The sequence below is a fragment of the Mus pahari genome, chromosome 10 (assembly GCF_900095145.1).
Source record: "Mus pahari chromosome 10, PAHARI_EIJ_v1.1, whole genome shotgun sequence".
In the NCBI taxonomy this organism is placed as follows: domain Eukaryota; kingdom Metazoa; phylum Chordata; class Mammalia; order Rodentia; family Muridae; genus Mus; species Mus pahari.
Window position 1 is genome coordinate 4971156 of NC_034599.1, and position 15787 is coordinate 4986942.

Here is a 15787-nt window from a genome sequence, read left to right on the forward strand (position 1 = left end):
TATTCAGGACTGACTGAGGTGGGAGTGCTAGGTTCCGATGATGGTGAGTAGTCTTGGTTTCTGTTAATAAGATTCCTATGTTTGCCTTTCGCCATCTGGTGATCTCTGCAGTTAGTTGTTATAGTTGTCTCTGGTTGGAGCTTGTTCCTCCTGTGATTCTGTTAGCCTCTATCAGCTGTCCTGGGAGTCCAGTTTTCTCCTGAGTCTCAGTGGTCAGGTTACTCTCTGCAGGGAAGCTCTCTTCTAGCAGGGAATGTGCACAGAGGGCTGGCTTTCAGATCTGACTCCTTGCTGAAGATGTAGGCCCAAAACAGTGCCTGTGCCAGTAGATGTGTTGCCTCTGCAGATTATTCACACACCTGTACAGTCTAGCCACTGAGGGACTCTGGAGTCACAATATGACTCTCTCTCTCTCTCTGGTAGACAGAGCCCTCACTGGTCGCCACCTTTCCTCTGGCGAGGAAGGTGCCCAAAATTCTGGAGCCTGAAATATAGTCTGTCCCAGAAGTTAGGTTGCTTCTTTCTGTCCTGAAGCTGTGTAGCTTCTGGGGTCCACACTCTTGCCAGTGCAGACTGGAGCCCAGAAGCTGTGTCCCTTCTCCAGGCCGCCCTCTAACCGGCAGTGGACTGGAGCAAAGATGGTTCTCCTTCTGGCTCAGGCTGGGAGACTGCTTTTGAGCGGATACCCCTCCTCAGGCACGAAAGGTGTAGGGTGAAGGTCCAGGTCAGGAGACTGCTCCCGGGCAGACACCCCTCCTCAGGCGGGAAAGGTGCCTACATTTTATTTTGTATTTTTTTAAAAAAATGAATGAATGAATGAATGAATGAATGAATGAAAACCTAGCTACAAGAGTAAAAGTTGACAGCTGAACTGTCATTTATACATGCTGGCTGGGAGAGGGAAAATCTGTTTTCTCTATTAGTGTGGACACTGGTTATATCAGTCACTCCAGGACAGCCCTTATATTCAGGAGTAGTTGACCAACACATATGGATACCATGTACTCCAGGGTGGTTTTCTATTGTTACAGTTTGGAGTTTTTTCTTTTTCCTTTTTGTGTATGGTTTTATTTTGTTGTCTTAGTTTGGGGATTTGTGGTTGTATAGGGTGTTTGAGAAAGAACTTAAATCTCAGTGTGTTGGAAGGGGCAGAGGGTTTGGAGGGACTTGGAGGTAGGGTAAATATGATCAAAATATATTTAAATTTACAAGTTGTTTTAAACAATAAAAATATAATTTAAAAGTCACCATAGCAAAAACCCAAAAAGAATGTTTTAGACATCTGCTATGATCTATGCTGATAGAATAAATGATTTTAAAACAAGGAGGTAAATGCATAGTCAATTGTGAAAAATAAAAGCCAAAAAGATACCCAAGAAAACCAAAGTTGTTAACTCACTTCCATGTGCATGTACCCACCCAACACCAAAGGACACACATACACAGATGCACACACACACATACACACACACACACATGCACACACACATGTACACACAGAGACACACATGTGCACACACATATACATACATGCATACACATGCACATACAGACATGCACACACATACACACACATGCGCATACACATTCACACATGTGTATTTTTGCACATTCATGCAAAAGAGAGAGAAGGAGAGAAACTTATATTGTACCCATGAATTATATTATAATTCATGGAATAGTATTATAAAAGGCAATGGATTATATATAAAATGGTATATAATAAAAATTCTTGGAGAGGAGAAAATAACCATCTTAATTTACTATGCCTAACAATACATACAATTGTATAGGTCACATCCTGTGTATGACTATATTTAGATGGCCATACATGAACAATAAGCATTAAGATGCATATATTTATCCAACAAATGTTTATCAACATTTTATTAGATAAATGTGTTAAAGCATTAAAATTCAGCTTCCACTAAGAAAAATAGGCATGCAGATTGTATGAAACAAGCATTTGGTCCACAGAAAAACACCAAAGGTTTTCTGGGATCATTCAGGTTAGACTAGATGGAAACGGATAAGCAGATCCTTAAAGGATGAGTCAGAGGAGGGAAGGGAGTCAAGGAGCATGGGAGACACTTGCAAGATAGAGATAGTGAGCATGCTAGACTCTGAAGAACACAAAAAGATATACATAATTTAAATGAAAGGGGGGCTGAGGTAGCATAAGGACCCAGCCATGTATGATGGTGTGAGCCTTTATTCACAGTGTTGGAGAGGCAGAGACAGATGGCTCCAGGAGCTTACTGAGACCAGCCAACCTAGTCTAATTGGTGAGCCCCAGGACTCAGAGGGAGATCTTTTGTAATATACTAAAGGTTGACTTATAGCCTCCAACTGTACCCACTGATACACACACACACACACACACACACACACACACACACACACACACACACANACACACACACACACACACACACACACACACACACACACACACACACACACATAAATACAAAGGAAAAACATAATATAATGTAATAGTTGCTATTTCTTCCCTTCTTTTCCCATTCTGAAATAGATGAAAAATTTCCCAGGAGAAAGAAATATGTTGAGTCATACAATTCAGGAAATTCTTCCTCAAGTTTCAACATAGACAGGTGCTGTAAACATTAATTGGGAGCTAGACAGCATCTTCTATTGGGGTTGTCATTATGACATGCATGTGATTAACTCCTGTTGGAGAATGTGGGGGTAGATAGCTAAGTAGTTTAATAGATTGCCTTGTTATAGACATGCAGAATGACCATGTAATATTGGACCAAGGAGAAGTTAGGTTGTACAAGGAACAAGCAAATAGATGTAGCAAATGCTACATCTTAAAACCTGCATATAAGCTGGGAAAGATTGTTACTAGAAAAGTGGAGGCAACAGATGTTTTACTGGACTGTCATCTCCAAAGTTTAAGACTGTATAGATTTCCATACTGACACTGGGACAAATCCAGTCCATTTGCTCTTGACTTTTTAAACCTAAACATGCACCCAGGTACCTACAGGAATGATACCTGTAATGAAGTCCCTTACTTTCTTAATGGCTGGAAGTTCTGGGCAGTTATTGAGCTACAGAGGCAGTGTCTGTGCTCCATGCTACATTCATAGGCAACTCTTGTTGGGACTGCATGGTTGCCATGTTCCTTTAGTCAAACAGACTACATGGAGACTAACCTGTGACTGTACCTTGGGGGATGGTGTTTCTGCTTCCCAGTTCTGGTGGCCCAGCACTTAGTTGCAAAGATGCTCATCATTAGAATGAACTGAGCTTCCAGGCCCTATGGTTCCACTAATACCATTTGAGCATCCATTCCAGTCTTCTGTAGGTGCCATTAGAGTAACACATTAGAGGAGATGTGGGTTATGTCAGCCCATTAAGATAGTAACTTCATGTCAGTGTGCTCAACTATCAGAATGCCCCTGCCACTTAAAATTAAATGCTGGACTACCCAGCTCTTCACCTGTCATGACATAAAAATCATATTCAATTTAATAGTCAAGGCTTCCTTATTTAGATGTAAACTTCTGTTTAAATGTTTTTAGCACTCACTATTATTTCATTTAGACCCTGAACTCAAAGGTGAAGTACCACATGGGTCTATCATGTCCAGCATACAGTGGTGGCCAGCAAAAGGCAGGCTGCAAGGACCACGAGCCTGATGCTCTGTGTAGACCTTTTGAACTTGTGAATAACTTGTACTTTTTCACTTTTAGGGCAGCATAACTACTTATGTGCTGGAAGAAATGACTGCATTGTTGATAAAATCCGCAGAAAAAACTGCCCAGCATGTCGTCTGAGAAAGTGCTGTCAGGCTGGCATGGTCCTTGGAGGTAATGTTGATGTTTTCATTGATAGTGTAGTATGGCTTGCACCTTATTATAACACTGAGTCAGAAGGATCTCAATACATACATTTATTTATTAATTATTTATTTATTTATTCACTTTACATCTTAATCACAGCATCTCACCCTCCCCTCCTCCCAGACTCACCCTTACAAATCCATCTATCATTACCCCCATCCCTTTTCCTCAGAGAAGGGGAAGTCTTCCTTGGGTACCACCCTGTCCTGGGACATCCAGTCTCAGCAGGACTAAGCACATCCTTACCCATTGAGGTCCAACCAGATATTAGGGGAAGGGAATACAATGGCAGAGTCAGAGACAGGCCCCGCTCTGCTTCAATTCTTAGAGGACCTACATAAAGACCAAGCTGCACATCTGCTGCAAATGAGTAGGGAGCTAAAGTCCAGCCACTACATGCTCTTTAGTTGTGTTTCAGTCTCTTGAGCCAGTATGGGCCCAGGTTAGTTGACTCTTTAGGTCTTCTGGTGGTGTCCTTGACCTCCCTGGCTCCCTCAATCCTACCCCCTATTCTTCAATAAGACTCCCAAGTTCTGCCTGCTGTTTTGGTTTTGGTATATGGGTTTATTTCTGGGAAGCAGCTCTTCATCTGTTGGATAAAGCCTCTCAAGGGATGTTTATGTTAGGTTCCTTTCTGCAAGCATAGCAAAGTATTGTTAAGTGTCAGGGGTTGTTTCCCTACATGTCCTTGCTATTACGAAGAAAGCTGCTACAAACATAGTTGAGCAAGTGTCCTTGTGGCATAATAGAGCATCTTTTGGGTGTATACCCAGGAGTGATATAGCTGGATCTTGAAATAGAACTAATCCAAATTTTCTGAAAAAAACCACCAAATTGGTATCCAAAGTGGTTGTACAAGTTTGTACACCCATCAGCAACAGAGGAGTGTTTCTCTTGCTCCACAATCTTGCCAGCATGTGCTGTCACTTGAGTTTTTGATCTTAGCCATTTTGACAGGTATAAGATGGCCTCTTAAGGTGGTTTTGAATTGCCTGATGACCAAAGAAGTTGAACAATTTTTAAGTGTTTTTTCATGATTAGAGAATCCACTGTTGAGAATTCTCTATTTAGCTGTATACTCCAGTTTATAATTGGATTATTTAGTTTATATCTAATTTTATGTGTTCTTTATGTATTTTGTATATTCACCCTCTATCAGATGCAGTGTTGTTGATGACGTTCTTTTCCCATTCTGTAGACTGCTGTTTTGTCTTATTGATGGTGTCCTTGGCCTTGCAAAAGCTTTTCCACTTCAAGCAGTCCCATTTATTGTTTATCTTAATGCCTGAGCCATGATGTTCTGTTCACGAATTTGTCTCCTGTTCTAATATGTTTAAGGCAGTTCCCCACTTTCTCTTCATTATAGTGTGTCTGGTTTTGTACTTGTGTTTTTCTACATAGTGACACCCAGTTAGACCAGCATCCACCCGTTGGTCTTCCTTCTTCTTGAACTTCATATGGTCTGTGAGTTGTATAGTGGGTATTCTGAGCTTTTCTCCTAATATCAACTTATCAATGAGTACATACCATGTGTGTATTTTTGTGACCGGGTTACCTCACTCAGGATTGTATTTTCTAGGATCATCCATTTGACTGCAAATTTCATGAAGTCATTGTTTTTGCATTTTCTATTTATTTTTATTCTTGTTTTTTGTTTTTTTTTTCTTGTTTGGTGGTGGTGACCATTAACACTCCAGTTTGAAGCAACCAACAATACAATCTCATTAATTCTGTGGATTTCCAGCATGCTGAGTTCTGTTGTGTATCAGTAGACTTTATGGTAGTATGTGACCTTGTCTTTAGGTAGTGTGGGTTGGAGGCTAGCCACTGCAGCTTACCACTTGTTTGATTTTTTAAAATGATTTTCCAGCCTGTTGGGGGCCTTAGGCTCCTTGAATAAAGACTGAGAGATCAGAGGTATCATCAAGCTTAGAACTTGATCCTGAAGGTTTATCAGATGCAGATTAAACAGTGAGAAATTAAATGACCACCCCCACCATTGGACTGAAAATCCACTTGATGGACATGTAGATGCTCCCTGTACATGTTTTTGCTATTAAACTCCCTACGGCTTTTAATAATATGACAATAAATACATTAAAGTTGGACCTGGCAGATGACTGAGTAGGAAAACATGCTTGCCACTAAGCATGATGACTCAATTTCAAACCCTAGAGCTCATGTGGTGGAAGGGAAAAACCAACGTTCCACAGTAGTACTTTATGTTAACCATATATACAGCATGGCATATGGATATGCCATTCAATCAGACATATTGAAGTCATGAGCTGTAGAGATAGTAAAATACTTGTCCTGCAAATGTGAGTTTGACCTCCAGAATCCACCTTTTTAAAAAAGCTGGGTATGGTAACTCTGACTTATGACCCAAGTTCTTGGGAGACAAAGACCAAAATGTCACTGAGGCTTGGTGCCTAGTGAGTGCAGCCTATTAAGTTCCAGGTCTGTTAGTAGACACCATCTAACAAAAGAAGAGGAGCAACTCCCATGGTTATCCTTTAACCTCCACAAACACATGCACAAGAATGCATGCACACTCTTACACACACACACACACACACACACACACACACACACACAAATGCATTCATACACATGCACACAAAAGTATTGTATCAGACTTCAAAATAATGGTTTGTTTATTCTTTGGGTATTTCATATATTTTGATCATATTCATCCCCTCTATAACATTTCCCAGAGTTCCTCTGGTTCCCTACCCACACAGCTTCTACCTGTTTCTCCCTTCCTCTTTTTGTCTCTCTTAAAAATAAAAATATGTGGAATCCAAGGCCTGACCTGGCGCATGGTTGGTAGACCCAAATGATATTCCGTTATGGGGTGACAGTTGTATCCTACATAAGAACGCTTAGGAATCAATTTTGTATGTAGATAAAACCTGTAAAAAGCCCAATGGAACATGCATTATATGTTGATATTAAAAGATTTCTTCTTCCTGGTACTGCCTAAGGCAAGCTTGCTTGTGTTCCTTCAATGTTCCACATTTCTTCCTTCAAGAGGAGTTATTTTTAGACCAATGTTCTTCAGATTTAAAACCTCACCCAAGTGCTATTTCCTCCCTAAAATTTTGCCAGTGTTCTTGGGCAAAATTAACACCCGCTGAACCCGCTTCCCACTTTGCTAGCTCACTGAGTTAGAGCATTCCTGGTATTTTATGGTCTCATGATTACTGACTATTTTCCCCAAGTCAACGCCCAGGTCTCAAATGTGCTCATACAATGCCTGGCTGGGAAGGCCCTCAGAAGGCAGTGACTACATTAGTACACCCACTTTTCAAATCCTGCACCTCAATTTCCTCCTCCCTTTGTGTCAATGTTATCTCCAGAAGTCTTTGTGACCTCCCATGTTTTAGAAAGCCAGCCTTTCTCACAAGTCACACATCTTGTTTGCTTTCTGAGAAAGACTTGGAGATGCTGTGGCTTCTTCTGCCTCTACCTCTGCTTTTTCTATGGCACTGGAATCTCTAATACAATGGCCTTCCTCTGTAATGATTATAATGATTCATCAATTCATTGACAATTTCATAATGGATTTTGATGATACTTAACACCTGCTCCTCTCCCAACTCTTCCTATTTCTATCCTACTCAACTTTGTATCCCTTCTCTCTCTCTCTCTCTCTCTCTCTCTCTCTCTCTCTCTCTCTCCTCTAATTATCTACATTTCTACAGAGTCCTGTTTGACTGCCCATATACCTCTGGGTATGAGGGCATCCACTGAAGCTTGGCTGACCCATCTGTCAGGATCTTTAGTCACATTATCTCTTAAATGCCTTTAAATTTTTTCCCTCCAACCACAGATTAGACATAGGGTAGTAGACGGAACCCCCAGAGTCTGTGTGACGATGTGGGGTCTGACCTATAGAGTCCCATGATGTCCTTGGGCTCTGCCCTGCCATCCAAGCTTGTAGAGTCTTCTATTGTCTTCTCTGTACAAACTTCTTGTCTTCTTGTCTGTTCACTCCATTATTCGAGTACTTCTCAAGCCAAGCTCTAACACCTCCATAGTTATCACTATATTTTCCCAATTCTACATTAGCACTTTTAACTAAGATTTCTCCTTCTTCTGACTTCTTTCTTTTGCTCACTTCTCTTTTTTCTTATTTGCTTTCCTCCTGCCTGCCCCTCTTCACTCCTCTTTTCCCTGAATTTTTTATATCAGCAGAAAATTAAAATTTCCACGGTGTCCACTATTTGACTTGCAATCATGAGGACATTTTGATTGATATCTACAACTTACTCTTTCGAATGGATGGGCGGGCATAGTGATTCTAGTTTTAGTCAGTAAAGACCAACACATCACTGGGGTTGGTGGCCAGCCATTCTAGCCAAACTGATACACTCCAGGGTTTTAACAGACAGTTTCACAAACTCCAGCTTTCACAGGGCTTGCACTCAGAAGTGTGGAAGGTGACACACATGCTAAAGGACACAGGTTCTGTGAACAATGTTGAGCAGGTGTACAGATGCATGAGTGTCAGGGAGACCAGCTGGCTCCTGAACCTTAATCTGGCTCACACCTTTATTTCATAAGCAGATCTATTTCTAGGACAATGGGTTTGATAGCTACAACTCTCCTAAAGCAATCCTAAAGCAGTGTGAATATATTCCTAACCGTTTAAGTATACATCAAATGTACTACTGAAAAACAGCTTACACAGTAGATTGCACTCCTTCATGGGAAGAATAGATTAGACCAATAAAGTTTTTGTTTAATGAGTTACACACCCTGCTTAGACCCGTCCTTGATGCTCTTATCCACAGAACAGTCTAATCTCTACTAAGATAATTATGTGGTAAAAGGTGTGAGTCTGATTCTGAAGAGCAAGGGCAGATTTTACCAGGGTAAGATCTAGAGGAGCCTGAAGATATGCCATTTCCTGCCTGTGGCCTAGTTTCTAGGAGATGAAAGTGGGGGGACTCTCCACTCCCCAGGTACCCTAGCATGCCCAGGATCTTAGGATCACTGGTGAGTGGAACACAACATCTGTTCCAACACCACCAGGAGTGCCTGGTGCCAGCAGGAGCAGGGACACAGGAACCCTGCCCAACCAGTGGATCGGGTTCCTTCCAGTCAGTGCTGGTCTACCTTGGTTTCTAACTCAGTGGACAGCCCCACTGCCCCCCAGAGGAGGTACCACTTCCAATCATTCTAACACGGTCAGGATCTTAGGATCCCAGGATCCCAGGAGCTTGGTCAAACCAGGATCTAAGGGTCTCAGAGGAAGCTTGACTTCTAAGAACTCTGACAAACCCAGAATCTCAGGATCACAGGATACCAGAATCACAGGAGCACAGAGAAAGCTGGACTCTGGGGGGTTTTGGCTCAACCGGGATTAAAGAAGGGACAGGCTTCAAACAGATATAGCCAGGGAGCACTTGAAATAATCTGATGGTGGGAGACAAGCATAAGAACAGAAGCAACAAAAACAAAGGTTACTTGGCATCATCAGAACCCAACTCTCCCACCATAGCAAGTCCTAGATACACCATCGCATCAGAAAAGCAAGATATGGATCTAAAGTCACTTCTCATGATGATGATGGAGGACATAAATAACTCCCTTAAAGAAATACAGGAGAACACAGGTAAACAGGTAGAAGCCCTTAAAGAGGATACCCAAAAATCCTTTTAAAAATTACAGGAAAACACATCAAAACAGGTGAAAGAATTGAACAAAAACATCTAGGATCTAAAAATGGAAGTACAAACAATAAAGAAATCACAAAGGGAGAAAACCTAGGGAAGAAGGCAGGAGCCATAAATGCAAGCATAACCAAGACAATACAAGAGATAGAAGAGAGAGTCTCAGGTGCAGAAGATACCATAGAAAACATTGACACAACAATCAAAGAAAATGCAAAATACAAAAAGCTCCTAACCACAAACATCTAGGAAATCCAGGATACAATGAGAAGACCAAATCTAAGGATAGTAGGTATAGACAAGAAGGAATATTTCGAACTGAAAGGACCAGTAAATATCTTCAACAAAATTATAGAAGAAAACATCCGCAAGCTAAAGAGATGGCCATGAACATACAAAGTGCCTACAGAACTCCAAATACTTTGGACCACAAAAGAAATTCATCCCATCACATAATAATGAAAGCACAAAAGGCACAAAACAAAGAAAGGATATTAAAAGCACTAAGGGAAAAAGGTAAAGTAACATATAAAGCCAGACTTATCAGAGTTACAGCTGACTTCTCCCCAGAGACTATGCAAGCCAGAAGATCCTGAGCAGATGTCATGCAGACCCTAAGAGAGCACAAATGCCAGCCCAGGCTACTATACCCAGCAAAATTCTCAGTTACCATAGATGAGAAACCAAGGTATTCCATGACAAAACCAAATTTACGCAATATCCTTCCACAAATCCAACCCTTCAAAGGATAATCGAGGGAAAACTCCAACACAAGGATGGAAATTATGCCCTAGAAAAAGCAAGAAAGTAATCCTTCAAAAAAAACCTAAAAGAATATAGCTCCAAGAACAGAATTCCAACTGTAACAACAAAAATAACAGGAAGCAACAATGGCTTTTCCTTAATACCTCATAATGTCAATGGACTTAATTCTCCAATAAAAAGACATAGACTAACAGACAGGTTATGTAAACAGGACACAACATTTTGCTACATTCAAGAAACACACCTCAGTGACAAAGATGGACACTACCTCAGAGTAAAAGGCTGGAAAACAATTTTTCCAAGCAAACAGTCCCAAGAAACAAGCTGGAGTAGCCATTCTAATATCGATTAAAATTGACTTTTAACCTAAATTTATCAAAAAAGATAAAGAGGGAAACTTCAGATTCATCAGAGGTAAAATCTACCAAAATGAACTCTCAATTCTTACCATCTATGCTTCAAATGCAAGGACATCCACATTCATTAAAGAAACATTGCTAAAGCTCAAAGCACACATAGCACCACACACAATAATAGTGGGAGATTTCAATACCCCACTCTCACCAATGGACAGATCCTGGAAACAGAAACTGAACGGAGACACAGTGAAACTAACAGAAGTTATGCAACTAATGGAGTTAACAGATATCTATAGAACATTTATCCTAAAACAAAAGAGTGTACCTCCTTCTCATCACCTCAAAAAAACAGGCCTCAACAGATACAAAAAGATTTAAATAAACTCATGCATCCTTTCAGATAACCACGGACTAAGGCTGATCTTCAATAATAATATAAATAATAGAAAGCCCACATACATAACATGTGGAAGCCGAACAACACTCTACTCAATGATAACTTGGTCAAGGAAGAAATAAAGAAATTGAAGACTTTTTAGAGTTTAATGAAAATGAAGGCACAACATACTCAAACTTACGGGACACAATGAAAGCAGTTCTAAGAGGAAAACTCACAACTCTGAGATAGCTCTGAGTGTCTCCAAAAAGAAACTGGAGAGAGCATACACTAGGAGCTTTACAGAACACCTAAAAGCTCCAAAAAAACAATCAAACAACAACAACAACAAAAAAAAACAAAAAAATAAATTTACCCAAGAGGAGTAGATGGCAGGAAATTATCAAACTCAGGGCTGAAATCAACCAAGTAGATTCAAAAAGAACCATAGAATCAACCAAACCAGGAGCTGGTTATTTAAGAAAATCAACAAGATGGATAAACCCTTAACCAGATTAACTAGAGGGCAGAGAAACAGCATCCTAATTAACAAAATCATAAATGAAAAGGGAGATATAACAACAGAAACTGAGGAAATAAAAAAAAAATCACCAGATGCTACTACAAAAGCCTTTACTCAACAAAAACAGGAAAACCTGGATAAAAAGAACAATTTTCTAGACAGATACCAGGTACAAAAGTTAAATCAGGATCAGATTAATGATCAAAGCAGGCCCATATCCCCTAAAGAAATAGAAACTGCCATTAATAGTCTCCCAACCAAAAAAATCCCAAAACCTGATGGGTTTAGTACAGAGTTCTATCAGATCTTCAAAGAAGACCTAATACCAANACTCCTCAAATTATTCCACAAAATAGAAACAGAAGGTATTCTACCCAATTTGTTCTATGAAGGCACAATTACTCTGAAACCTAAACCACACAAAGACCCAACAAAGAAAGAGAACTTCAGACCAATTTCTGTTATGAATATCAATGCGAAAATACTCAATAAAATTTTCACAAACTGAATCCAAGAGCACATTAAAAGGATGATCCATCATGATCAAGTAGGATTCATCCCAGGGATGCAGTGATGGTTCAATATACAGAAATCCATCAACGTAATCCACTATATATAAGTAAACTCAAAGAAAAAAAACCATATGATCACCTTATTAGATGCTGAGAAAACATTTGACAAAATCCAACACCCCTTCATGATAAAAGTCTTGGAAAGATCAGGAATTCAAGGCCCCTACCTAAACACAGTAAAAGCAATATACAGCAAACCAATAGCCAACATCAAACTAAATAGACAGAAACTTGAAGCAATCCCACTAAAATCAGGGACTGGACAAGGCTGACCACTCTCTCCCTACCTATTCAATATAGTGCTTAAATTCTAGCCAGAGCAATTAGACTACAAAAGGAGATCAAAGGGATACATACTGGAAAGGAAGAAGTCTAAATATCACTATTTGCAGATGATATGATAGTGTACTTAAGTGATCCCAAAAATTTCACCAGAGAACTCTTAAACCTGATTAACAACTTCAGCAAAGTGGATGGATATAAAATTAATTCATACAAATCAGTGGCCTTCCTCTACACAAAGGATAAACAGGCTGAGAAAGAAATTAAGTAGACAACACCCTTCACAATTTGCACAAATAATATAAAATATCTTGGTGTGAATCTAACTAAGGAAGTGAAAGATCTGTCTGTTAAGAACTTCAAGTCTCTGAAGAAAGAAATCGAAGAAGATCTCAGAAGATGGAAAGATCTCCCATGCTCATGGATTGGCAGGATTAATATAGTAAAAATGACCATATTGCCAAAAGATATCTACTTATTCAATGCAATCCCCATCAAAATTTCAACTCAATTCTTCATAGATTTATAAAGAGCAATTTGCAAATTCATCTGGAATAACAATAAACCGAGGATATCGAAAACTATTCTGAATAAAAGAACCTCTGGGGGAATCACCATGCCTGACCTCAAGCTGTACTACAGAGCAATTGTGATTTAAAAAAAACTACATGGTATTGGTTCAGTGACAGGCAGGTAGTTCAATGGAATAGAATTGAAGATCCAGAAATGAACCCACTCACTTACTTGATCTTGGACAAAGGAGCTAAAACCATCCAGGGGAAAATAGACAGCATTTTCAACAAATGGTGCTGGCTCAACTGGTGGTTAGCATGTAGAAGAAGACAAATTGACCATTCTTATATTCTTGTACAAAGGTTAAGTCCAAGCGGATCAAGGAACATCACATAAAACCAGATACACTGAAGCTTATAGAAGAGAAAGTGGGGAAGAGCCTCAAAGATATGGGCACAGGGGAAAATTTCCTGAACAGAAAACAAATTGCTTGTAATATATGATCAAGAATCTACAAATGGGACCTCATATAATTACAAAGCTTCTGTAAGTAAAAAGACACTGTCAAGAAAAAAAAAAGGCCACCAACAGATTGGGAAAAGATCTTCACCGATCCTACATCTGATAGAGGACTAATATCCAATATATACAAAGAACAACAACAACAACAACAAAAAAAGACTCCAAAGAAACAAATTACCCTATTAAAAATAGGGTACAGTGCTAAACAAAGAATTCTCAACTGAGGAATATCAAGTGGCTGAGAAGCGCCTAAAAAATGTTCAACATCCTTAGTCATCAGAGAAATGCATATTAAAACAACCCTGATATTTCACCTCACACCAGTCAGAATGGCTAAGATCAAAAACTCAGGTGACAGCAGACACTGGTGAGGATGTGGAGAAAGAGGAACACTCCTCCATTGCTGGTAGGATTGCAAGCTTGTATAACCACTCTGGAAACCAGTTTGGCGGTTCCTCAGAAAATTGGGCATAGTAGTACCTGAGGACCCAGCAATACCACTCCTGGGCATATATCCAGAAGATGCTCCAACATGTAATAAGGACACATGCCCCACTATGTTCATANCAGCCATATTTATAATAGCCAGATGCTGGAAAGAAACCAGATGTCCCTCAACAGAGGAATGGATACAGAAAATGTGGTACATTTACACAATAGAGTACTACTCAGGTATTAAAAACAGTGAATTTATGAAATTCTTAGGCAAATGGAGGTATCTGGAGGATATCATACTGAATGAGGTAACCTAATCACAAAAGAAAACACATGATATGCACTCACTGATAAGTGGATATTAGCTCAGAAGCCCAGAAGCTCCGAATACCCAAGATACAATTCACAAACCACATGAAACTCAAGAAGAAGGAAGACCATAGTGTTGATACTTCTATGCATCTTAGAAGGGGGAACAAAACACCCATGGAAGGAGTTACAGAGACAAAGTGTGGAATAGAGACTGAAGAAATGACCATCTAGAGACTGACTCAGCTGGGGTCCCATCCCATTTACAACCACCAAACCCAGACACCATTGTGGATACCAAGTGTTTGCCTGATAAATCTCTCTTCTGAAAGGCTCTGCCAGTAACTCACAAATACAGAAGTGGATACTCACAGCCATCCATTGGACTGAGCATAGTATCCCCAAGGAAGGATCTAGAGAAAGGACCCAAGGATCTGAAGGGGTTTGCAGCCCCATAGGAGGAACAATAATATGAACTAGCCAGTACCCCCAGAGCTCCCAGGGACTAAACCATCAACCAAAGTGCACACATGGCTCCAGCTGCAGAGGATGGTCTTGTTAGACATCAATGAGAAGAGAGGTCCTTTGTCCTATGAAGGCTCTATGCCCCTGAGGGAATGTCAGGGCCAGGAAGCAGGAGTGGGTGGGTTGGTGAGCAGGGAGAAGGGGGATGGGATAGGGGGAGGGTGTTTTTTGGAGGGAAACCAGGAAAAGAGATAAGATTTGAAATGTAAATAAAGAAAATATTGAGTTTTTTTAAAAAAGAGTATAATTAAATTATTCTTAAATTACCCAACTCATGTCACCCAGGAAGGAGGTCATTATTGAAAAGGATTAGATTCAAAGTGTCAGCCCAAGTTAAGTTTGGTCCAAGTTTCTGCAGTAGAGGAGCTCTCAAGTTTCTGTGAGCTGAAGGAGATGCGTCCTCCTTTGAGTGACATCTGAGTTATTAGGAGCTGGGTCCTTCCACACAAAGTAGAGAATACTGTAGAGTTAATTCCAGCTTGCACACTGATGTAGCAGACTAGATCTCTCCTCCTCCTCCTCCCTTCTATCCTTCTTTCCTTCCTTCCTCTACTTCCTCCCCTCTTCCTTCAGTTAACTCCTCCTTCCCAAGGTTTCTGATTTCATATACAAACCTTCTGAAGAAAGGTGAAATATGAGAGGATACTGGAAAATCTTGCCCAGAATTTAATAAAATCCTATTGGGGAATGTCAGAAGAAATATGATTTTGACATGCCAAGACATAGATTCTGCTAATGGGCTGTTTGTTCCTATCTGCTCCAATGACTGTGTTCTCATCCGAGGAATGATGTCAAGGCTCGCGGATCTTCTCAGTGCATGTGATTCTTGTTTTTATGAATCACTTGCCCAGCTTTTCACAGGTCACAGTGAACTTTTACATTTAGTTCACTGCTGTGCATTACTGAGTAGGAAGATAAATCCACCCCTAAGTATGGTGATATATCTCCTCACTAAGGCTTCATGTGGCTACATTCTTGCCTTTAGAAAAAACATTTCTGCATAATGACTCATACACACAGAAGAGAGAGAGAGGGAGGGAGGGAGGGAGGGAG

General features: G+C 40.2%; 1 protein-coding gene across 2 annotated transcripts in view; it reads left to right on the forward strand.

The window, feature by feature from the left end:
* The window catches only part of Pgr (progesterone receptor), a 63696-nt gene that overhangs the window by 14667 nt on the left and 33242 nt on the right, over positions 1-15787 (forward strand). For both annotated transcript variants that reach the window (XM_021207240.2, XM_021207242.2), the window contains exon 3: positions 3723-3839. In XM_021207240.2, the coding sequence (XP_021062899.1) occupies positions 3723-3839 (117 nt within the window). The remainder of the gene's footprint in view (positions 1-3722; positions 3840-15787) is intronic.